The 26,479-nt window shown below is 29.3% G+C and overlaps 2 protein-coding genes across 5 annotated transcripts; one reads left to right on the plus strand and one right to left on the minus strand.

Annotated features, from left to right (window-relative positions):
- Nucleotides 1-3,656: 3,656 nt before the first annotated feature.
- LOC132918623 (ubiquitin carboxyl-terminal hydrolase 10-like) lies at nt 3,657-24,011 on the plus strand. 4 transcript variants are annotated; one of them, XM_060979981.1, is made up of 11 exons: nt 3,657-4,099; nt 7,526-7,763; nt 7,841-9,166; nt 9,241-9,454; nt 9,522-9,750; nt 9,809-9,892; nt 9,951-10,115; nt 10,183-10,411; nt 10,898-10,957; nt 12,083-12,325; nt 23,654-24,011. In XM_060979981.1, exons 1-10 carry the CDS (start codon nt 4,079-4,081, stop codon nt 12,301-12,303), a joined length of 2,787 nt encoding a protein of 928 aa, XP_060835964.1. In that variant the 5' UTR covers nt 3,657-4,078; the 3' UTR covers nt 12,304-12,325; nt 23,654-24,011. The 4 variants fall into 4 exon arrangements, with proteins under 4 accessions (XP_060835964.1, XP_060835963.1, XP_060835962.1 ...); XM_060979980.1 differs by lacking the exon at nt 23,654-24,011 and adding an exon at nt 12,434-13,610 and having other exon boundaries at nt 3,658-4,099; XM_060979979.1 differs by lacking the exon at nt 23,654-24,011 and having other exon boundaries at nt 3,658-4,099; nt 12,083-13,610.
- LOC132918624 (uncharacterized oxidoreductase SAR2567-like) lies at nt 14,348-26,479 on the minus strand. Its single transcript, XM_060979984.1, has 5 exons — nt 26,197-26,479; nt 24,449-24,558; nt 23,367-23,537; nt 21,975-22,129; nt 14,348-14,600 (listed from the first exon to the last, which is right to left on the minus strand). The coding sequence occupies exons 1-5, from the start codon at nt 26,426-26,428 to the stop codon at nt 14,444-14,446; spliced, it is 825 nt and encodes a 274-aa protein (XP_060835967.1). The 5' UTR covers nt 26,429-26,479; the 3' UTR covers nt 14,348-14,443.

Here is a 26,479-nt window from a genome sequence, read left to right on the forward strand (position 1 = left end):
GATACATTAATTATAGTAAATGGACATTTTCCCCCATATTTTTATTTTAATTTATCTAAACCTATATAATTAGTATATTAATATAATAAAATATATGCAATTATTATTTTTATTTTTTCTGAATATGTAATATAAATTTAGTTATTTACATTATTAATTAATTTGAAATACATAATAATAGTATAGTAGTAATAATAATACAAATCAAAATAATATATATATAATAAAAAATGTCGACATAGAAATTAAACATTTTGTAAAAACTCTTTAATGTCCGATTCCTATTACCTATATATGTATCTAGACATAATATGGTGACCAGACGTACTCTTTTTCGTAGGACAGTACTCTTTATTGACGTGTGTCCTATAGTGTCCTTAACAATAGTGTTAACTGTTAAGTACATGATATTATTGATACTGTACTCGTTTTTTAAAAATTATTATGGGCTAATACGTGTTTTGTGTTTTTAATGTTTTTTATAATTTGATTATTAATTTATATTTTATGGTTCAACCTAAAGCATTCTTATTAGTTGGTTGTACAATTTAAGATAAATCGTATATATTTAAGTTTTACGCTTTTTTACCTTTAAAAAATAATTTATACTTTAGTTTAAGTTTACTTTAAATTCTTCAGTATCAAAGTATTTTTATCATAAAGACACACACTAAATGAGTTGACATTAATACATTATAATTTCAAATAATTGGTTTTTATAACTGATAATAATAATAAAATAAATAGAGTAATCAGACGAAAATATTGTGATAATTATAATACTTACATGTTTATCACAATATTTATTATAATACTTTCATGTTATAAATAGTTTTTTTAATATGGAGGGAAAATGTACACATCAACAAATTTACGAGGGGGAATATATCCTACTATGCCAAAAATAGCCGGTGGGAAATTGTCCACCATTCATTCATTATACTTTATACTTTTACCTTGTTTCATAATAGCACTGTATTATCAGGTGTTGCTTAATTTTTATTGAATTTTATTAATTACTAATTACTATACATAAAAATGCTTAAAAAAAATAAACCATCTTAAAAAACCTTAAATTGAGGAAAATTATAGATTTCCAAATCCAAGTCGGTTATTCTGTAGATAGATATGTTATTGATACCTTTATCGGCCTATTAAATGTTTTAATATTTATATTAATTATATGCATACCATACCAATATAATGTATGATTTATCGTAAGTCATTCAATGATACGAATTATTTTAAGAATTGTGTATAGATTAAAATTTATTAAATTGTATTCTATATTTCTATATAGACATATAGTACCCATCTTTTCTGTTCCAACCTTCCAACACAAACATTGATAGCCGAGTGCGAGACTCATGTTGTAGTGTACATATAATGGTTTATGTAATATGTATATTATAATGTTAAATCAATGCTAATAAATAGGGCCGGAAGTTCGTACATTTGAATATTTTTACTTAGTACATCATAAAGTTGCTGGATGATCTAAAAATTCAAATTATAATCTAATGAGTTAAAAAATGAAATTTAGTGTGTATATTTTCACATATTTTGTAGTTTTACACAAATTTTACTGCAGTTTATTGCATTTTAATTGTGCCTAAAATTATTACCAATTTTGTTCTATACATTTTAGGATCGATATTTGGTGAATAATATGTCCTTATAAAAACATTGATACAATACAAAATAAAAATCTGATTAAAATTAAGTCATTACTTGGTCGGGCTGATAATCGCCGTTTAAATTTTGTATTTGAAAACTTGTCAAAATTTCTTAGTTGTAAATTTTATTTCTTGAAGTAAATACAACATATTATATCATACTAAAATTGTGTATATTTTTTCCCATCTTTTAATTATTATTTTTACCAAAAAGGAAAAATATTAAATGCATATTTACCACGTCATATTTTAATGATTTTAAGCGAATATTTGCATGCATATTTTGATAGTTTTTAGTGCATGATCTTCCGGGCCCTACCAATAAGTAATAAGTACTAACACTAAGTAAAGTATAGTCATAGTGTATATTATAATATTTTTAGATGATTAGAAGTATATACTACATTGCTACATGTAATCCTGTAATAGAAATATAGAACATTCTGCAGATAATCGGTAATCGGATCTTCAATAGATAGTAGATACAACTTAAATTTTAATATTAGTACCTATCTTAAATGTTATTGATTGAATAATTATTTTTTATATAAAATAGCATTTTTAATTACTACCCTTGGGCAATTGCTTGTGTTTCTTAAAGATATATTTAATAAATACAAGCAAATCAATAGCGAATGCCGAATGACACAAATTATTGTTGATGTTAAGTTTAAGTTTAAGTTACTTTTTACCATGACAAAATGTCTATTTTGTTATGCTTTTTACTATAAATTATGAAACGAATTATTGGAGAAGTTGTAATTTGTAATATTGTTATACTACTTATACTAATATTAATGATTCTACATTATTTTTCATTATTTTGGAATTTGGACATCGCAAATTATTAATTATAATTTACAATTCATATACATAATAAATGAGTCAAGTACATGTTTATAAGATTAATATATTAATTGTTGATCTACTAATCTCTTCAGTCTTCGATCGAAGGATCCAAAGACCGGAAGTCTATAGTACACTTAAATAATATATATTATATCGTGCCTATATACCAACTATATTATTGTAGTTTTAAATTGTTGATACCATATATTATACAACTATTATAATTTGTAACTGTAGTGCATTCATACTAGCTACCTATTTCATAAATATTAGATAATATATTGATATTGATATTATGTATTTTATCTTTGAGAGTACCTATTTATGAATAATTAGAGCGTACGCATTGATCGATAAAGATCATCATTATTTAATATAAATGGTAATTATATTTTAATTAAGTAAATTCTCCCCGACAAATATCAGTGGTCGTGACTCGTGGCCGCCATATTAATAAAATAATAAAAAATAGCAATAGGAACATTACGGAAAGAGAGAGGGGCATCCGGCTCAATGCTCAAGATCTAAATAGAATCTTTATAGAATACAAATCTTGATCAGGGACTAGAAGTTCAATGTTTGAAACATGGACCAAGCCACCAAGGCAAATCGCAGAAGCATTGCCGATGCCCGGCCGAACATTCATATTATCGGAATGCCACAGGATCGTAACCTCAAAAAAAAGCCAGACCGTCAACAGCTGCTGCTGCAGTTGTTCGATCATGGAACAAAAAACGTAAAACACGTTTTCCGGTCGACCGGCTGACGAGTGTTGGCGAACGGAAGAACCAGGAAAAACGAGTATGAGTGACTGGAAAACGTAATTGGCGGGCGGGCCGGTGTTTTCCCGGTCGCCGACGCGCTTGTTTTCTTCTCCAAGACAATCTTTGCGCGGCAACCACCGTGACGGTTTCTCCAATTGGTCGTCATTTACCAAGGTCGGTAATTGTGGACCAATCGCATATCGTGTACTATCAGTTAAATTGATGGACGACTGGGAGGGAGTAGCACCGGCGGTGTCGGACAGCGCTGCATGCCGTGTCGAACGAACGAACGAAAAGGGCATACACACACACCGACTGGGCATATTCGACTGTTGTTTACACACACACACACACACACACATTCACGTACACACACATGACGTTTTGAATATACGATTTATATATATATAAACATATACATATATATATATATTATGTAGTTTTTTTTCTTATTATTTCTCCACTACATTCCCACCCTATAAGGTCTCTGTCGCACGCACACGGCTCTCTCTGTCTTTCCGTCTGCTGCTCGCGTACGTACACCGTACACGCCACAATCATTTTCTTCGTATTCCTTGCGATGTCTCATCCCGTGTTGCGCGCTCACGTCTCGCGTCGTAACGTATCGTTTGCCGATTTGCAAGTCGTCGCCGTCGAAGATTCCGCCGCCGAAAGATTGTGAAAAACGATACCATGGAATGGTAGTGTGGAACACCACTGTTACGGACCACCGCCACCGCCGTCATCGCCTCCGCCACCGCCGCCACGACCACCAACGCGGCGACGACAATGGACAACAATTCGACCCAGGTACATAGGTCTTTTTTGTTCATTTGAGCGATTTTATTTTTCCATACGTCTCGTGTACACCGCTTTGTATACGTTTTGCCCCCCACGCGAGTGTTTGCGTGTCCGGCTAGAACACGTGGTACCCCTCGACGTTGACGGATTCGGCAGCTATTGCTGTCATCGCCACTGGACGGTTGGGCATGCGAAACACGCGTGTAGTGTTCACATGTCCAAACTATGGTGCCGTGTCACGGTCGCCACTCATCGTGGTGGCTGTGATGCAATTTTAAGTTAGTGATTTCGTCTGATAATTTTTTAGAACATATGGTTACCGGCAGGTTAAAGGTGATCAGAGAATATGTACTGTTACTGGCCAGTACCTTTCACATAAATCGTTACAGATTTTATTTTAGTTTTTGAGGTTATGTATTCATCGCATAAGTAGGCAGAAATAAGCATTGGTATTAAAAGCTCTCTTTAGATCTGTTACAAAACTGCTTATATCTCGAATCGTGTCACCATTTGTGTATAGACTTCCCCCTTCAATCTCTCTTATCCTACAAAATATCTATTGTTTTGTTTCAAAATTTGTTGACGCTCATTGAATAGTTATTTAAGGTGCATAAGATACATAGCGTGACAGGTACACTGTCTTCATATCCTAGAGTTATATGCTTTGTTTTAATCCTATAGTTAAGATAACTTCTGAAATTCAAATATCAACTTGCCACAACTTTTATTGGCTATTGGCCATCAAATACATACCAATGGCTATTGTTAACAGTCATAAAAGTTAATTTTAACTGTAGGTATCTTATATGTTACATGCCTAAATAATACTGCTATATACGAGTACATTTTATATTATTATCAGTGCTTCAGACCTATGTTAAGCTAATTTAAATAAAATATTACATTTTTTAACTAAATAATATATTCAGTAATGTTTTTTTTTAAGGTTATGTTTCTTTTTAAGTATAATATAATACATTTTAGAACTTTTTACAATGTCTGTTATGTATTCTATTAGCTAGTATCTAATGACTACCAAGATATATGGATTTAGTTTAATAATTAAAAAAATTTTCTTACTCAATATTATGTAATGAGTTAATGAATATGTTGATAGTTAAATAATTAGTTGTATCTATAAAATATTCATCCACATTTGAGTCAGCATTTAGTAATTATAATTTACTACAAGCGTTACAAAAGTGGTAAATTAAGCTTTATTTTTTCTTAGGTATCGTTTTGCTACTTAAGAAAGATAGAAGATTTTCTGACAGTTGACCTTCATTAATATGTTTGGGTCAGAATAGCGAAAATTACATTTATAGTATTAATTATTATAACTATGTATTTAATCTATATCTATCTAATATAGTTAAAAATACAATTAACAAAAGTATTTTAAAAATTATAATATTAGGTATACATTTAAAATTGGGTTTAAACTATTTATTTTATAATAAAACTGTAAAACAAGCCTGTCTCTTTATACTTACTTTATATTGTCTATATTAAGATAGTAGCTTATACATTTTAAATAATAATTAATTAGTTCATAATAAATTGCGATTTATTATATAAGACCCGTTTCACATGGGCGCAAATTGTATGCGCACGTTTTCAGTTTCATTGGTTAAATACATATGCGCCACCCCGACGATAGCGTGTTTTCCTCACTGGTATGGCACGTATGAACTCGATCAATGTAAACTAATAACGTGCGCGTGCCATACGTCGCGTATGAAACTGGCCTAATATTTCAATCATAAATAATCACTTTACTTCCTTAGATGCCTGAACAAGTTAGATCAAATAAAAAGGTATAAAAATAGTCAAAATTATATTCCAGTTTTTAATATTATGGTAATATAGCTATAGAAACTTTGGCCATCTGTATGAACCTAATTAAAACTACTCGGTTAAGTATTTAAATTAAAAAATTGTTATTTTATTATCTATTAAATTAAACTTATTTAGTTTTTTTTATCTTTTTAGATTTATAAAAATATAAACATTTTACCCATTATACTAAACAATTTATTGAAGAAGTTCTAAATGCTTATTAAAATTAGAAAAAAACCAGACTGTATTGCTATAATACCGTGTAGTAATTTTTTCATGAAATATTCATGTAACTATAAATATCAATCGTGTCAATATTAATATGTTAATTTTAGCTTGATGATTACAATATTTCCTTTGAAAACTACACAAGTTGAAACAATACTAACATGTTTTTTTCCTTATATTTCCTTGTAATTAATTATAGAAACATATTTCTAATGACTATATTTTGTTGTGTGGCTTCATTTACTATCAACACTTAACTACTATTTAAATTACAGGTATTATGTAGAAAGAGTATAATGAAGGATTCTTCATATTTAATTAAATAAATTAAATATTGTCCACGTTTGAGTCAGCTATTTGTAATTACAATTTAACTATTCAGCGTTACAAATGTGGTATATTAATGATAACCAAATATTTATTATCGTTTTGATAATTTAATAATGGTAAAATTTTCTGACAGTTGATATTTCATTCATTATGATATATCGGAATAATGAAAATAACAATTAACTTATTAAAATTGGGGGATAGGCTTAACTCTTTTTTAAGAAGTATTTTTTTTTTTTAAATTCATAACAAATTAATTTCAGTATATCTAAGCAAAACAGTGTTTACATTTAACTACAAAAAAAAAAAAAATCTGTTCCTAACATTTTTTATTATACTCATATTATTTGAGTTGTTTAAATTTGTATTTTAACTTAATTATTTTAAAATTTGATAAGTTCAAGAACCTATGTTTTAGTGAAACAATACAATTAATGTGGTGTTTTTGTAAAATAAGAAATTGATACTGGATGTTTTTAAAGAGTTTATTATAGGCAAATTTTAAGTGTGAATACATTGTGTAAATGTTTGCTTAGTTAGTGGTTATTGGTATATGTGCTTGTAATGTTACAGAAATAGTAAAACACATGGTTTAATTATTTCTTTCTTTTTTAAAAAATATATGTAAAATATAATGCATAATTGGCCCATTAAGCTAGTTAACTAGGCTCTAGCTACTATATGTAAAAGTATCAACATTTTACCATTATTATATTATGTTATCTATTTATCTTACACAATTATCTAATATATATCTGAATTACTTATGTCTCATATACCATTTATCAGAAAAAACTACTTACATTTTTCATTTCAATATTATCAATATAGAAGAAATTCTTGGAATTTAAAAGTTAAAAAAATTGAAATTTTGTAACAAAATTACTCAAATATAATTTCAGAAGTTTTATCTGATCAAATGATAACCAAAGGGGTAGTTGGTACATTGGCTAAATATATGTCCATTTTAGTAGAGAACATTGCCGTTTGAAATCGTTAAGTAAAAATTCTGTATTCATTATTTTTCTATTTTTCTAGGAGTTTGAGTTCCTTGATTTCACAGACATCAATGACATGGAACGTGGTCGATTGCTGCATATGCTGTATTCTGCACGCAACGAGTCATGGGTGTCTGGAGAAGATGGATTCAAACATCCTGATTTTCCATGGACTTTTCGCGGTACTCAACCTCAGGCACTTCCTCCGCCAGGTTTAATGAATGAAGTAGGCAACATCACACATATTTCTGATTGGAATACTGCAGCAGATGAATATGGTAAGTTAACTAAATTTTTTTCTTCTTTTTTCATTTTAATAACTTAAGATACAGTGTTTGAAAACGCTTAATAATAGATTGTGGTTATCCAACAGTTAATGGTGATACAGAACCTGAGAATCCTGTGATGATAAATGGTGGAAATTTTGTTCCTGGCCCTCCTCCACCAGTTTATCAAATGGTGCCAAATCCTCCAGTATACATGGGCAACGTACCTCCGCCAGTACATGGATATGTCCCATCTCAAATGTCGCCATATCAGCAACCAATGTACCCTGGTCCAGAACCCCCTATGGACCCAAATCTTAGACGGCCAAATATTTCCAGGAATCCAAAAGGAATCCCTCCTCTGCCAAATGTAAAACGGAATAATGATATAGCCTATCGACATCCAGACAATATGGAAATGGCCAATTACCAATCACCACCTACATATATTGCTGTCCCTCCTCCACATTATTATTATTCACCACAAAATAGTCCATTATACCTGCCACCTCATCATGGACATCCAACATATCCCATGTATACTCATCCACATCCTACTTTATACAATCCATACCAACAGCCAGGTCCTCCTATGTATCATTCACCACCGGCTGGTCAAGTACCTCAACAACCTCTTTTAGTTGAATCATGCAAACCTAATGTTAATCAAATTCCACCAGTGCATAATATTTACCCTCAAGTACCAGAAAATGTTAATGAGTCTCCAGTCACATCTAACCCAGAAATAATATCAATACCCCAAGATAAAGAAGAAGAGTTACAAGTTCAACCAGACCATATAGAAGTTAATGAAATTGTACCAGAGGAGACAAGAGATGAACGATTAGTTATTGTAAGTGATGTGCCTATTGTAGAGTCAATTCCACCAGTTGAGTCTTGTGAAAAAATTAAAGAACCACTGTCTATTAAAACAAAAAAAAAGAAAGAATCTGCCTCTAATATTTCTTCAGATATCGTACCAGAAATCCAAAAACATGAGAAAGAAGAAACTATAACTGAAGATGTTACTCCTGTTGTAGAATTTAAAGAAGAAACTACTTTAAGTCAAGAACAGGCTTCTTTACCTTCTATCCCTCCTGTTGTTTTACCTGAAGTTCAAGACACTGAACCTGTAAAACCTGTTTTTAAAACATGGGCAGGACTATTTACTGGATGTACTAGTACAAGTAGTGATAAAGTTTTCACATTGCATGGTAGTAGCCAACCAACTACCAATACAAATACAGAATCTGTAATAATGCCATCAAGAATTTTACCTGATAATGCAATTCGAACTTCAGTATTTATAACTAATAACAACCAAAAACAAACATTACCAGTTAAACCTAGACCTTCAAGCAGCAACTCCATATCTAGTATTGATGATAATACATTGCATTTACAAAGATTAGGTGGTAAGTAACATTTATTATTTTAATATTAGATATTAATAATATAGAGATAATTGTATTTATACATTTTACTTTAGAATTCCTTTCGGTTTATAATTTGGATCATAAAACTGCTCATTTACAACCTCGAGGCCTAACAAATCGTAACACACGTTGTTATATAAATGCCACATTACAGGCTTTGTTAACATGCCCTCCTTTTTTCAACCTCATGAGAAGTGTACAATTTAAACTCAAAAATAGAAACAATCGAGGACAACAAAAAACCCAAACCCCAATTCTAGAAAGCATGTATGTTATATCTATTATATTAAATGCTTATCTGAATTTAAAATAATACCTTACTTTTGAATATTAGGGTTCAATTTATTGGAGAATTTCAACAACTAAGCATTAAAAATGGTAGAACTACTCAACAGCAACGTCAAGCTACATCAGTTGCTACTCAAGAAACACCTGATACTGGTCCAGCTTTTGAACCCAGTTATGTTTATAAAATATTACCAGCTTTTGAAGAAGGCCGCCAAGAAGATGCTGAAGAATTTATGAGTTATCTTCTTAATGGAATTAATGATGAAATGATTGAAGTAAGTTAGAGATTCTTATAATATACCGTGCCTTTATTAATAAAATTACTATTTTCAGCTAATTAAAATGAGCAAATCTAACATAAGCAATGGTGAAACTCAAGCTGAAGTTGATGTTATTGATAATAACAATGAGTGGAAAGTTAGTACTGCAATTTTTCTCTTAAATAACTTGTATTTATATTTATTAATATTTTTAGGAAGTCAATGGTAAACATAAAATGGTGACCAGAAGAACAGTAATGGAAAAAACTCCACTGTCTGAGATATTCCGTGGACAGCTACGTACTCGTACAGTAAAAAATGGTGAAAATGAACCGACTGAAAATATTGAACCTTTCTTTACACTTAAGCTAGACATTGAGGTAATATACTGTGAAATTTATAAATAATAATCACAATTGTAGCTTATACATAATATTTTAACTGTAGAAAGCAAAATCTGTTCGGGAAGCTTTGGATATGCTAGTCAATAAAGACACACTCGAAGGATTGACTTGTCCTAAAACTAACCGAGAGCTAGATGCATACCAACAAGTTACTATTGATGAACTACCTTATGTCTTGTTATTGCATCTTAAATGTTTTGAATACAAGCAACAGAAGCTGACTAAAATTGTGAAAAACGTCGAGTTCTCCGTTGATCTTAAAATTGAACCTAGTAAGTGCACATTTTGTTGTTTAATATAACATTCCATTTTTCTATTTGTTTCGAATCTGAGTTATTTCATAAGATTTGTTTTTGAAATTTGGGTACATTAATTTGATTCATAAGAGTAGCATTTGAATAATTTATATTCAAAAGCTTAGTTTTGTGTCATACAAAAATTTTAACATTTTTATTTAATTTATATGAAGTTATACATTTCCACTTTTCATCTATTTTTAGTTTAATATTAATACTGAACTATTTTCAAAAAGTGGTAAATAAAAACTATTTTCTGACAGTTGATCTATGGTAAACAACAATATTATATGGTCAGAATAATGAAAATTACATTTTTCATAAAGTATAATATATTATAATTTAAAATATAAGTCTAGGGATTATAATTATATTATATATTAGAAAATACTCATAGACTAGTAGTTATATTTACACATAATGTTAAATTTAGCGATATTGAATTCAATGTTTTTTTTTCAGGGCTCATATCAAAAAATTCCAAGATTAACATGAAGACAAGACAGTATAAGCTTTTTGCAGGTAAACACAATTTTAATGTAATTTCACATAACCATTTAGACCCCGTTTTATTTAAGCCGGCTCATATAACTATATTTTGTTGTGTGGGTGTGCTAAGAACGGGCATATTATCTTCGGTTTGTGTGTATGGAATTTTTCTACTTGTGAATTTTTCTAAAGAAATAGCTGAAACAGTGTCCAATGCAAGTTTATATATTAGATTCCCAGCCAAATTATTTATTAACCCCGTTTTATTTAAGCCGGCTCATATAACTATATTTTGTTGTATGGGTGTGCTAAGAACGGGCATATTATCTTCAGTTTGTGTGTATGGAATTTTTCTACTTGTGAATTTTTCTAAAGAAATAGCTGAAACAGTGTCCAATGCAAGTTTATATATTAGATTCCCAGCCAAATTATTTATTAACCCCGTTTTATTTAAGCCGGCTCATATAACTATATTTTGTTGTATGGGTGTGCTAAGAACGGGCATATAATCTTCAGTTTGTGTGTATGGAATTTTTCTACTTGTGAATTTTTCTAAAGAAATAGCTGAAACAGTGTCCAATGCAAGTTTATCTATTAGATTCCCAGCCAAATTATTTATTAACCCCGTTTTATTTAAGCCGGCTCATATAACTATATTTTGTTGTATGGGTGTGCTAAGAACGGGCATATTATCTTCAGTTTGTGTGTATGGAATTTTTCTACTTGTGAATTTTTCTAAAGAAATAGCTAAAACAGTGTCCAATGCAAGTTTATATATTAGATTCCTAGCCAGATTATATATTCACCTCTTTTATTAAGACCGGTTAGCCCTTTTTATTAATTTTTGTTTTATGGGTTTGCTAAGAACTTAAAATTATTAAATGTTGATCTGAAAATATAATTATTTTAATCTTGATTAGGAACTAAACAGTTTTTCCCACTTTATATAAGTGTGTTAAATTATATTTTTTTTGAATAAGTAGGTGTATCTAAAACAGATTAAGTATCTCAAGCTTAGGTATATAGATATATTTTGTTCATATATAATTCTAAATAAATTAAGTATAATTTGTGCTACACATTTTTAAAAAAAAAGCCTTGCAGTTTTTTATGTATATCCAATAACAAATTACAATATATATTTTTATTTTTTTCAAGTTGTTTATCATGATGGTAAAGAAGCAAACAAAGGTCATTACTTCGCTGATGTGTTTTATGTGGCACTCGGTAGATGGTTACGGTTTGATGATGCGTCTGTACGATTTGTCACTGACAAAGAAGTTTGTCAACCGAAACCGCCATGTATGCCGTATTTGCTGTACTACAGAAGAAATGACACAATTGCTGCACTTTCAGCATTTGATAATAAAGGCAGATAGTTCGTTATTTTTACAGACATTGGTACGTATTTTGCCACGCCTGGGCCACATATGCGAATTGCATGAATATTTTTTAAATACATAATTTTTTTTTTTATTACTATTATTTATGTTAATTTATTATTTTTAGATGTATAGTTATCAAAATGAAAACCCCTTAGTGAGATACATAATATTTCTTATGGATAGATATTTATACTTAGTTGGCCTTCATAGACATTGGGGGGTTTTTTCTTTTTTCTCTATGTTGAATCATATTAACACAGGGTTACTTTAAACAAAAATGTTTTTATTATTATTATTATTTATTAAAATGTAAATAACAATAATAATAGTTGTATTGTCTGATGACAATTTTGTTAGTTTTTCTCTTAAAAAATACTGTCATTTTTTTTTTTTTAAGGCGTATTTAAAACGTGACAATGTGTTAATGGTTAAGCGAAGTATAGTTGTTTTTGCCTATTTGTGCAAGGCGTTTGTAACATATTATAAATATAAATGATACGAGACTAAAATTACTATTTTTTATTAACTCAATTATTTGTTAATATAAATAAATTTTTTAATTACATATATTTTTTTCTTTGTAAAGTATTAAATTATGTTTGTGTATATAAATAATTAATTGTAATGTAAAGTATCTTAGAGATTATTGAGTCATGGTTGATTTTTTTTTTTTAATAATTAAAGAGAAATTAATGTGTATAATGAAAATAACTTATTGAATACTGAAACCCAATGGAAACGTTGAATATATTTTTCAAAAATCATTGGCCTATTTTATATACAACATATATTATAAACAATAATATGTGTGTGTGTGTGTGTGTGTGTATATTTATATGTCATTTCTTTTATTTTTATTCATATGCTTCTAAAACCATTTTAAATAGTTTAAATTATTTTATTTGCTTTTTACTATCATGTTGTTTATTTATTATTTTCGGAAACTGATGTTTAAATTTACAAAAATAGGATTGTAATAATGATCTATGCTTGTGTAAACATCATTTATATATTTTTTTCTCTTAATTACAGTAGTAAACTGTTAATGGGTTTAATTTATGTTTTTTATTATTATTATTATTATTATATTATACATTATGTAATTACACACAAAACTCAATGGTCATCTGTAAAATATAAGTGTCTTAAAAAATGTAAACTGGGACTATTGAGGGAAAATAAGAACTAACCAAACATGTCTCATTAAATTATATAATTTATACTTTAGTCACGACTGCAACTTTTATAACAAATTGTGAGCATAATATTAAATATATGCTTTATAAATTATTATGTTAACATTTCAACTGTTTTGATATTTTTTATTACAAATCCTACTTTTTCCTACAAATGTTATCTTATTTATTCTGTAATAATTAATGCCATAAAATATTGTATTGTAAATTATTATTTAACATGGATAATTTTTTTGAAATTAGAAATCTTGTTAATTTCACAACAATACATAGAAACATTTCAATGGAAGCCAATTAATACAAACTATTATAAAAGGGCATAGTACGCTAGGTAGTATTATTGATCTGCAAATAAAAAGCTGAGTTATCTAAACTCATTACCTCGTACTACCTGCATGTGTTGTCTCTGTCTTGTAAGGCATAGCAAATATGTGTTCAGCAGATTCAATTTTATGCTGTTCTAAAAATATTAGAGTCAATTTACCTATTATCAAACTTAAAGATTATAATATTATCTAGGGCATCTCATAGGCTTTTATTAATATCTTAATTTTTAAGTGAGTTATAGTTATGTAAAATATAAAAACTTTAAAATGCTCTTAACTCACTTAAAAATTAAAATATCAATAAAAGCCTATATGAGATGCCCTAGATAATATTATTACCTTTAAGTTTGATAATAGGTAAATTGAATCTGCTGAACACAAATTTTCTGTCCTACGTTCGTAAGACAGAGACACCACATACGGGTTTGACGTCTTTTTAATGAGTTTTGATAACACAACTTTTTATTTGCAGATCAATAATACTACCTAGCGTACTATGCCCTTTTATAATAGTTTGTAATAATTGGCTTCCATTGAAATGTTTATATGTATTGTTGTGAAATTAACAAGATTTCAAATTTCAAAAAAATTATCCATGTTAAGTGAATGTAGTCATTCATTGGTCTCGGTAAATTTCTGTATCATTTTTTTACTGAACATCATGTTTTCATTTTTTCTTCTGTGCAAACTGTTGTTAACTACTAAGTATGTAGATCCATTGTCTGCAAATTGCATCATCAATGTTATACATCTTCCTGCATAATCCACACTGTAAATCATACAAATATTTGATTATATATTAGGGTTGGGACTGCATTTAGATATTTTGAATGTAGTCTGAGTGTACAATGTATCCAAGTTATTGCCAATATTTAAACTTATATAGTTAGTAAAATAAAAATATAATATTTATTAGTTGTATTGAAAGACAATTGTACTTTGTCGAATATTGACTATTATATTATGTTGTGTCTATTGAGTAGTATGGGTTCATAGAAGACAGAACTGATTTTAGTTCATCAGACTGACAAGATAAGCTGTAATATTTATCAGTAATAAGCATGTCACGATCACATTTTTTGGTAGAATATCTTTTTTTTTATCCAATATTTTCACATTTGTTCTCTAAGTCTTAATAAAATTACAACTAAAGAATTGTCATAATTAATTATTATTCTAGGTACTTATGAGTTATCGCGACTCCTTTGATTACGAACTCATTTTATTTTACGCAACATATTTTTAATACGTTTATAATACAAAACTATCCAAAGCTAAAAGTCAATGTATTTATTGTTAATACAATAATATTAATAATATATCAAATATAATAAAATTTAGTAAAAATTTAAAAATCGATTTGTGGTGGCCATTGTTTTGCAATATTATCAAGTAAAACGTTGAACTTGTATTAATTATGATTAGTATTCCTCCACATAAATTCCGTCAAGTAGGATTCTAAATGGTGTCTCGCTGTACCTCTATGACGTTTATTTCTCCATTTCGCCGATCCCCAAAGTCTTTCTATTCCTTATGTGTGAGCATGTGTACTTGGATCAACAAAATTATAAGAATGATTCACTGTGAAATGCTGATAACCATTATCTTGTATTGCGTTATATGCCCGCCAGCAATCTGAGTAAATTATATCGTCCCTTTCTCTATGTGTTGATGTATTTTTGACATCAAAGTAGCAGAGACTGATCAGGAACTACTAAAGATACCTCTTTTGTTTCATGGCATATTCCGCCAAAAATCCGTTGCTGGGGGAGGGCAGTACTCTTCCACAATTATTTTTACGTTTAGTGAACAAACTTTCGTTAATTTCTACTATTTTTCCTTTTCCTCCAATTTTTTTATTTTCTTTTTCTCTCAAACTTATAACACATACTTCTCGTAAATAATTATTCCAATCATTTACCGTATTATTACTTAGTTATAAGTGTTTTTCACAAAATTTCACTGAAGTCATTTCCTCTGTCCAACAAAACATAAAATGTAAAGCTTGCAAAAATGATATGCGACTTTTCACATTGCACTTCCAAAATAGAGTTTCGCTTTGTGACCGTTCGAACAGATTCGTTTATGTGGTAAAATGCCTTTTTCTTGAAAAAAAGCTACTGCATCTTTTTCCGTAGTTGCTAAGTTCCACAGATCCATTGCCAAATAATCGTAACTGTACAACAAGTTATTACTACTACCAGCGTGACAACGTGGTTGTGACTAAATGTCTATAAGTGTCCTAAAAGTTACCCAGCCAGTCTATAAAAATTGCTATAAGTGCGATTGTAACGACACTGGAAAAAATAGAATCGCGTATAAAACGTAGTCGCGATAACGCACAAGTACCTTATTCTATTAGCCATTCGACTTTTATATACTTAATAGAAACATTTATTCTTGAGTTCCTGACAATAATTCTTTAACATTTTGACTATTGAAAAAGGTCAATTTTGAAGACTTAATGCCCTAATTTTTATTTTTGACGATTAGGTTCTTATAATATTGTTTAAAGGTATGTACCAATGTTAAAACTATAATGATATGAATTTATCGTCTTATATTTTAAGACACCTTAGGTGAGGATCAAGTGGCGATAATTCTTTCCCTAGACTAGTGAATTTAGGGTATCTGTTTTTGAATTCTAAATTAATATGAATAAATGATTAAAAAGACTAACATGATCAAACTCTTAAACTATTTTGACGCTTTAAAATATTTTATTTATTCGTATTAAAGGGACTTAGTATCCGCATATGCTGTCTTCGTTTTACTAACGTACACTGTAGCAAATTTGAGTTCAGCAGACACCATTTTATGCTGTTTGCTTTAATAGTAAATTTACTTGTTATTCAATTTAATAAAAGGTACCTTTTTTATAGCCCGAGTGCGTCCGCAGTCTTATCGACAAATGAAATTGGATCGCCTGAGTGCGTCCTCAGTTCACACACATAGGTAGTAATAATCAAAATGTGCACGAATTGTTGAATTCGTTAGAAATCAAAACTTATGACGACGAACAATTTCTCATGGTAAATGATAGTAATCTAAATATAGTTATGTTTTCATGTGAAAAAAATTTAAACACACTGAAGACTATATATGTAGATGATACTTTTAAGTATTGTACTAAATTTTTTTACAATTATTTTCAATACAAGGTTTAAGTAATGGTCATTACATACCTTAGTTTATTTTTTACTTAATAATACAGAAAGCGAATCATATGCAAAATGTTTTTATGTATTAAAAACTGAATGTTTTAAGTTAAATTTATGTTGTTCTCCCGAATCTATATTTGCCGATTTTGAATTATCTATTCATCTTGGTGCATTAAAAGTTTGGCCTACAATAACTATTAAAGGATGTCGCTTCCATTTGGGACAATCATGGTGGCGTCAAATTCAAAATTTGGAGTTGAGTAAGGATTATCGAAACCAAACAGAGATAGGTTTATTTTTGAAAAATGTATTTGGATTACCTTTATTAAACAAAGAAGGCGTGGAGAAATGTTTTGTTGAAGATTTTATGTCTATAATGCCGGAACACCAAAAACTTAACGAATTTATGGATTATATAATAGAAAATTATATAGATTCTGGAGCAAAATTTCTTATATCTATGTGGGCTGAAATGAGTAGTAGTTCAGAAAGGACAACAAATGCTTGTGAAAGTTTTCATCGTAAATACAATTCATTATTTTATACACTTCGTCCAGATAAATATACATTTTTGGGAATATTAAAAAAAATACAAATCGACACCAAAATAGCAATCCAAACAGCCACACAAACAAAAAGAAAACCGAAAGGAACTACGAGTAACAACATTTTGTACATCGAAGACAACAAAAAACAATTTAAAAATAATAAGATGTCAATATTAGATTTTGTCAGAAGAATGACATTTAAACATCAGCCTATAATATAAACTAAATAAAAAATACAATTTTTCTTAAATAAATAAAAAAATCGTTTAAAATAATTAGTACGCACACCCAAATTCAAGGGTGCAAGGTAAAATAAAATATATTATTATGAATAAAAATCACAAAATATTTTTGGGGTGTAAGCCAGTTCACCTCCTCGTGGTGCACTCTGGGTAACTCTAAATGAACGGGGACGCACTAAGACTATTTCAAAAATATGACCTTTTTTTGGGATGCATTAAAGCTATGCCAAAAATATGATCATTTTTTTGGGGGACGCACTCGGAACATTAAAAAAAGGTAATTTCGGGACGCACTCGGGAAACTCCCGCGAACACTTTTTAACCACGGATTAATCCGTGTTTTTAATAAACCCTTATCTGTGGAGTATATTTTAAAATGTTTATAATATAAATAAATAAAAATTATAAGTGGATAAGATAATAGGTCAATTGACTAATAATATAAATCTAGGGTAAAAAACGACATTTTATAAATAAATATACATTTAAATAAATAAATAATAATATTTAATTATATAGATATCATATCGAATAGTATACGACACGACAAAAAACGTTAAATGCAGTTCTTTAAATTGTCAAATAGGTATTAATTAAGTATAAATTTATTATAAAAAGTCAATTATTTTTAATTAATTATTAAATTTCAGTAAAGTATCGCGTATTCACGTCGAACGATCGAGACGTAACTGACGCCTAATGTTTTACAAAATATAGTAGAACCTATAGTTTATATCCATCTCTATATTATTATTATTATTATTATTATTTTTTTATTAAGAATAAAGGCTTCGACATCTATGGTCATTAGCCTATACAGTGTTACATTAACTTAGAATTATACAGATTACAGATATGATAGATAAGATTACATAAGATCATAATGTACATAAGGTTTTACATTTTAAAAGTATTTACATTTGGGATACTTGGTATACTGTGAACGTTAAGAAGGGAAATGAAGCAAGTGTGTTAACAAATGAATCATTCAGTAATTTAACGGACTCTGTTAAATATATGAGTGATAAGTTTGACTCGTTTGGAGAGCAACTACAAGAACTTCTTAAATCTATGAAAGACATGAGGGAAGATAACAGAATTTTAAAAGTTCAAAATAATAATTTACGTAACGATTTAAATGTACTATCGAACAAATTGAATATACTTGAACAAAAGTCACTAGATAATTTCTATGAAATTATAAACGTACCGGAAATAATAAATGAAGATTGTAAAAATACAGTTAAAAAATTGCAAAATTATTGAACGTGGAAATTGATGTTGTTGGGATATTATTGATGTAGATGAGATGTAAAAGGTTATTTTTCTTTTTATTAAATATTATGCATTGGGTTTTAGATGGTGAGAATTTAAAGCCGGATTTCGAGAACCATCGTGTTAGTGAGTTTATGGAGTTTTGTAAATGAGCTACGGTGGTCATGGGAATCGGTTCCGTTACAGTAAATATGTAAGTCATCTGCGAATAAAGTATACTTTACGGGTTTTTGTATGTCGCTAAAGATATCATTGATGGTTACTAGGAATAGTGTTACACTAATTACTGATCCTTGTGGAAGTCCATTTTCTATTGCTGTATGTTCGGAGAGGACGTTATTGACTTTGACTTAAATTGTTCGGTCAGTGAGAAAGTTTTGTAAGAATTTTAACATGTTACCGTCTATGGACCAGCTGGACAGAATATCAATTACTCTATTTTTCCAGACCATATCATAAGCTTTTTCTAGGTCGAGGGCGACAAGGATAGTGTGTTGTTTTTTCTTAATGGATTCGCTTATATTGGTATGAAGGGTAGCGAGAACATCTTGTGTTGAATGGTGACGACGAAAACCGTATTGTTGTTTGATAAATTTATGTGATGTTTCAAGATACCAGACAAGGCGCCTATTTACAATTTTTTCCAGTAGTTTACAAAGAGTGCAAGTGAGAGAAATTGGACGGTAGCTGTTGATTTTAAATTTGTTTTTATCTGCCTTTAGGATGGGTATAACTATTGCTTGACGCCATTCAATAGGAAGTATTCCGTGAACCCAAATAGATTGTAAGTATTTTATTGAGTGCGAATTTCGAAAGGTTTTTAATAAAAATATATGGGATATCTTCAGGCCCGGGGCTTTTGCTGGTACAGTTGCCTAATTCAGAGTGTAGCTCTTCAATTGTAAGCGGAAGATTGTACTCATTATTATTATTGCGTATGTATGAATTTATGTTAAAGGAATAAGGATTCGTCTTTGGCTCTTTTGTAAATGGCGAAATCATTGTCGAAATTTGAATTGCTGCTGTTGGCTTGGAAATATTTAGCAAAAGATTGAGCGATATTGCAAGTTGATGATAATTCCACTTGAATATTCTCATGTTCATAGTGTAGTGTATTGGGTATATGCTGGTATTTTATTCCTTTGAATGCTCTAATTTTGTTCCAAAGCGTGGATGAATGAGTATGGTTATTGATAGTTGAAGTAAAATTTTTCCAGGAGGAAGTTTTATTTTTTTTTAGGATATATTTGGATTCAGCTCGAGCTTTCTTTAAAAGAATATGGTCTGCCAGTAACCTGTTTTTTTTAAAACGGTTTAAAGCTATTTTATATTTTTTAATATATGTTTTACACTCATCGTTCCACCAAGGAACTATTTTATGATTAATTGGGTGGTTGGATTTTCCTATTGCGACGGTAGCTGCTTCGATGATGGAGTTTGTTAGATTTAGGACGAGTTCATCAATTTTATTTTGATTTATGTCCGGAGTTATAAGATTTACTTCATTAGACTGAGAATTTTGTAGTGCATGATCTACTAGAGAAGAGAAAAGCTCCCAGTTTGGATTTTTTAGTCACCATTTATTTATTGGTTCAGGTTGGGGAATTAGATGAGATAGTTGAAGTATTATTGGCCAATGGTCGCTTCCATTATAAGAAGTAAGTGTGTCCCATTTTATGTCTGGCGCAATTGTAGGGGTAGCGATAGAAAGGTCAATTACAGAAAGATTCCCGTTGATAGGATTGAGTCTTGTAGGGTTACCGTTATTGAGCAATATTAGATCAGAATGGTCTATAAAATGTTCCATGGTTATTATTATTATTATCGTTGCGACTTCGCCCATCAAAACTACGTAGGTAGTATCAATGTATAAAATACGATTACATTTTTAACGATAAAATTTGGTTTATCACAACCCATGTGTATCATTGTATAGGTATACAAATTACAAATATAACTTTAGGCTAATGACCTGTGAAGTTGAAGCCTTACTTCTAATATATATATATATATAACTTACATTTATATTTATGTAACTTACATATTAAAAAAATTAATATAAATGTAGTTTAATTCAACAAGCATGCGAATTACTGTGTAATTTAAAAATAAATTATTTATTATGAAAATATTTTAATAACTTTTAACCAAAATTAACATTTTTTTCCTTGTTTTTTACCGATTACCATTTAAAGAGAACCTCTCTACCCGTATGTGTTGTCTCCGTTTTATAAATGTAAAACATAACAAAAACTGTTTAACGCCAGAAAGAACCGAGGATGCTACAGCCTACAATCATAACACTTATAACTAAGAAACGAAATTTGCTTCACATAAAAAGGAGAACTTTGTGAAATATCGTTTTTATTTATTCGATTTTGGAATTACAAAAAAGTTATTCAAGTTCAAAAATAATGTTTTTTGAGACAATAAGAACTTTTTTCGTAAAAATGATGAAAAAATAAATAAAAACAATATATTTCATAGATATTATATTATATATTGTATATTAATTTGAAGGTTTAACTATCATTATAGCCCGAACGCTTCTATCCCATACAAAACAGTTTTTGATATGTTTAACATAACATGCGGGGCTAGCGTTCTCTTAAAGCTAAATGCAATATTAAATGGATTCTGCTGAACGCAAATTTGTGTCTCAGTCTATAATATATTATATTTGCGGGTATAATATGATTGACGTCCTGTTAAAACGGCGGGCCATCTGCTATCTAATTGTCTTATATAATGTCGTTTCGACTTTCAATAGTCTTGATAGTCGTGATTATTTGGGTCAACTAATCTGTTATAAATATTGCCCTCTCCCAAATATGCCTATAATTGCCTATTTAGGATCTACGCTTCCACAGCAATGACAAAAGTATAATTACACTTATAATAATAATTATACACTTACTTTTGTTTAGCTTTTAGCATGTCTAGTAAATCCTCCTGTTCGTCTTTAGTCCATTCGCCAATGTCATCGGGTGATAAATTCAATAGCATCGACGTATCCGTCGGTCCCATACACGCGGTCAAAATCCGCAAATTACTGTTGCGGTCCTTCATAGTCTACGTTTAATATAGTACATACAATTTACAAACTATCCATAACATAAGTTTAATAATTAGTTGATCAATGATTAGTGAAATAGTTAACTCTCAAAATGACAGTTTATCGGTACATACATTTTAAAACATAATAATATAATCATTCTATAGTTAGACCTTTTTTTAATTAATTAGTTAATGTTTTAATTTAACCAAAGTCTTCTATAGACAAATACACAATGTAATGTTCAAATTGTATTAATTAACCTTAAGCTTTTTATGTCATGAATTATAAATTAGTAATTACTAATTGCATTATAAATGTATAATAAAATATCTTAGGAAATACAGATAACTAACTCTGCTATTACGGTCTATCAAATAACCGTTTATCAAATAGGTACACACACGAAACCTGCTATTTAGCAGAATGACGCCCTAGGAAAATATTTTAAATAATTTATTCAGCTCCTGACATTCGAAATTTGTGAGTATATGCTTACTAGCTAGATAGGTATTTTGAGTAGAATAGTGTCACACCCTCTAGTTAGTAAAAAAATGTAACAATAAAATGTTAATAAATTCTACTGTATCATCCTGTATTTTTGGTAGGCACTTGTCACTTGTCAAGACTTAGATCAAATGAGCTATGTATGTGTAACACTAAATTATTAATTACGGTAAGTATTATATGATTTGCCTAATAAATAACCCCGGAAACTTAGTCCCCGAAAATATAACTACGGAAAATATAACCCTATAATAAAAATGATTGTGTTTCTACCTATACATACTTATACCTATACTTATTAGTTATTATACATGTTTAATATAATTTTAAATAAATAGTCAATATTTTCTTAAATTTTTCGTATGTACTCGTCTAAAATATATTAATCATTGAATCCAAATTTAACATTATTTGTGGGAACATAAAAATTGTACGTATATAGGTATGTTATAAATTGTATTATACGCAATGACTATTATTTAGATTAATTTGCAAAATCTTACAAAATCTCATATGGGGGGTTATTTTTTCGCGGTACATAGTCTTACTTTATAGGTAAGTGTTTAAATAATGAATGAAGCTTGATCATCATCATTGACAGATAGTTAAAAATAATGCATGTGACATTACTAATATGTAGTAAATATATTTAGTTTTTTTAATATTTTTATCAGCATATAGGTGAATTAATTATAAACTCATTCGTGATAAATATTAGGTACATGATATTATGAATAGTATACTTACACTGTATCCTAATGTGGCATTTCGAACGGCAGCTTTAGTACCACTGAATATGGGGAGTTGAGGCAGAGGTTTCATAGCGTATATGGCTGATAGGTTCACAACCACTCCTCCGGGTCTTTTACATTGTTTCATTAGATCTATTCCTAACTTCGTGCTAGTGATCAAAGCTCTCTATGGTAAATGATGTCAATAATCAAAATTAGTAACCTATATGGCTATTATGTATATAATTTTAATAATAAATGTAACAACACACAAATATAATAAATATTTATTATTTATTTCAGACATTTCATTATGGAAGTTGACATGTTTGCTGCCACAAAGTGTATGAGTAATCCTTATAATTCCCATATAATGGCTGCCTCAGTACAAAGATAAGTTTTTCATCTGTAGGAGTTTTAAACATCAAAAAAGTAGATTTATTTACTACTACAAAACTTGACGAATTCGATTTCTTTAGAAAAATAATATAAAAGTTATGATCTAATTCGTGTTTATTATTTCATAAATAGTTAAAATTTTATATGAATGAATTTATCGCTCATTTTATTTTTCAAAATAAAAACATTTTTGTATGATCTGATAAAGAATAATATAGAATTTACTTTGTTTTTATCATAATATAATTAGTGTTAGTATTAATATGGTATATTATTTTTTTTAGTAATCTAACCTTTTATTACGTAATTCTTAAACTTATATATTTACTTCACATTGTCATAGAAATATATATATGATGTAAATACAATATATTGTGTATAAATATATGCTGTTTAGTTGCCTCTCAACTCTCAAGGGTTCTTTAATTTTAGAGGAATGGATTTAACGAACCTACAACAAGTCTCAAATTTGATAAGGATATACATCTCTTTATAAATTTCAAAGCTTAATAAAGACAAATTGTGGGAACACAATGTACGAATTGGGTATTTAGTAGAATTAGGAAAGAAATCAGTGGTGGTAAGTGGTTTTTGTGGCAATGGGCTTAATCGACATATAAAAGAAAATATACTGACCTAGTGACTTGTGATTTATATTTAAATACCTATACAACAATTTTGATTAAAAGAAAAGTTTACCACGTTGGTATCGACCATTCGTCTCCACATGGACGATTCGTTCAGAATGGCTGCGCTGTTCATTAAAATGTCCAAACCACCCATATGTGTGGCAGTGTAGTCGAATAGTTCTGGAATTATAAAAAAAAGCTATAGCTTATCTCAAAGATTTAAACATAATGGTGCCACCAAGATCTTTTTCCGTGGTGAGCCAAAGGGAAGCCAACATGTATATAGGTACAATTGTACATATATTAGAGCTGACATATTATAATATATTCATACAATATAATATACTCGTAGGTAGAAGGCATTGTCCCCTTAACCTTAACCATCTGTGTAAAATTACAGATAACAGTATCTTAATAATAAAAATTCTTTAAAATTTAATCCTGAATTTGATATGAAACTTATGAAATAATTCATTTTTTTAGAAGCTACATTAAAAAAAATCTATCATAATTCGTTTAGACATATTGATTTTAACGTACTCGTATTTACTGCTTTAAATAATGTTTTATGATTTAAATAGATATTATTAATTATTATATTAATAGAGGATATCGATATTCGTATATATTGTTTTTCTAATGAAAAAATAAAACAGTAAATTTGCTTTCAGTAGAACCCATTTTGTGTCGTTTACTTTAATATTATACCTAGTTAATTGACCTGTGATCAAATTTAAAGGTAAGAATATTATCTCTTGTCAATTTTTTACGATATTTTTATTTCTAAGCGAGTTATAAATATGTAAAATACTTAAGTATATTTATTACCATTTTCTTTTGAATTAATTCATAAGATATTATATTAATACAAATAAATTAAAAATTTATTGTGTAAACTAATAATAAAATTTACTTTGATTCATACTATAATATACCAATAATTATTAAATCATTTAAATCATATCAAAATGTATTTATATTATTATGTTAAAATAAAAATCACCACATTGCCATACAATTTTTTTTTTACAATAGATACGTTTTTGAAATAAATACATTCCCGACCATTATTATAGCTGCTACAGTAACAGGGCCGGCGCTACCTTTTACGAGGCTCTGGGCAAAATTTATTTAACCAATAACCATAGTCACCTTTCTTTATAGCCATAAGTGTAATTAAAAGCGCGAGGCTTTTGAATACGCGAGGCCCTGGACAAATGCCCCGCTTTGCCTCCTCCTAACGCCAGCCCTGTACAGTAACTAAACAATAACTATATACTATATAGTTGTATCGACTGATCATTATTATTAAGTTGTTTTGATTATTTTATTTTCAAAACGATTTCAGCATTTCGGTAGACGTATTATAGCTAAAGTCGCGTTAAAATTAAAAATACCAACCCAACTGTTAATAAATAAATATTATTGTGGAAACCAATTTCACGTTACGTCTTACGTGATATTATGATAATCTTAATTTTGAAATATTAATATTGTCTAACCTATTAAAATTGTTTTGGTGCTATAATATATACCTATATATTTATTACATTAGAACAGCGACTACTATAAATAGCACATACATCATATACATCATATACTATATAATTCGATGTTTTGCTGTGCAACGAAGAAATTATTAACTCTTTGACCACCTCCTGAACAATAAGACTACGATCTAATTATCTAAATATTGATGAATAGCTATAAAAAGTATATTATATTATATCATTCATTTATAGTGTTGTGTATATACCATAACAATATATGTGATAACTGATAAGTATACATCTAAAATATTGCAGGTACTTTACGTACCTCTCAACCCTTCCTCAGAGGTGACGTCTGTCGGTACGTATATGACCTTCTGGTTGCCATCTTTTTTGTCGCTCATGTCCGTCAGGATTTTGAGCGCTTTTCCGCCTTCCCGGATGTCACGACCACTGATAATTACTCGCGACGCTCCGTTTTGGATCAGATCCTTGGCAACGGCCAGCCCAATGCCTCTGGTACCACCGGTGATGACGGCTATTTTCCCTGCCAGGTCCATGTATTGACGACACCCGAAAAACGGTGGCTTTTCCGGTTTCGGCGGTCTATA

Source organism: Rhopalosiphum padi, chromosome 1 (assembly GCF_020882245.1).
Source record: "Rhopalosiphum padi isolate XX-2018 chromosome 1, ASM2088224v1, whole genome shotgun sequence".
Taxonomy (NCBI): Eukaryota; Metazoa; Arthropoda; class Insecta; order Hemiptera; family Aphididae; genus Rhopalosiphum; species Rhopalosiphum padi.

Bases quoted from the DNA above. Each gene is read 5' to 3' on its own strand.
- LOC132918623 (XM_060979981.1), top strand. From the start codon at position 4,079: ATGGACAACAATTCGACCCAG. The intron at 9,455-9,521 runs GTATGTTATATC...TTTGAATATTAG, and splicing joins ACCCCAATTCTAGAAAGCAT to GGTTCAATTTATTGGAGAAT. The intron at 10,116-10,182 runs GTAATATACTGT...TTTTAACTGTAG, and splicing joins CACTTAAGCTAGACATTGAG to AAAGCAAAATCTGTTCGGGA.
- LOC132918624 (XM_060979984.1), bottom strand. From the start codon at position 26,428: ATGGACCTGGCAGGGAAAATAGCCGTCATCACCGGTGGTACCAGAGGC. The intron at 23,538-24,448 runs GTAAACTTTTCT...CATTTACCATAG, and splicing joins GAATGGTCGATACCAACGTG to AGAGCTTTGATCACTAGCAC. The intron at 22,130-23,366 runs GTAAGTATACTA...TATTAAACGTAG, and splicing joins ATGCCACATTAGGATACAGT to ACTATGAAGGACCGCAACAG.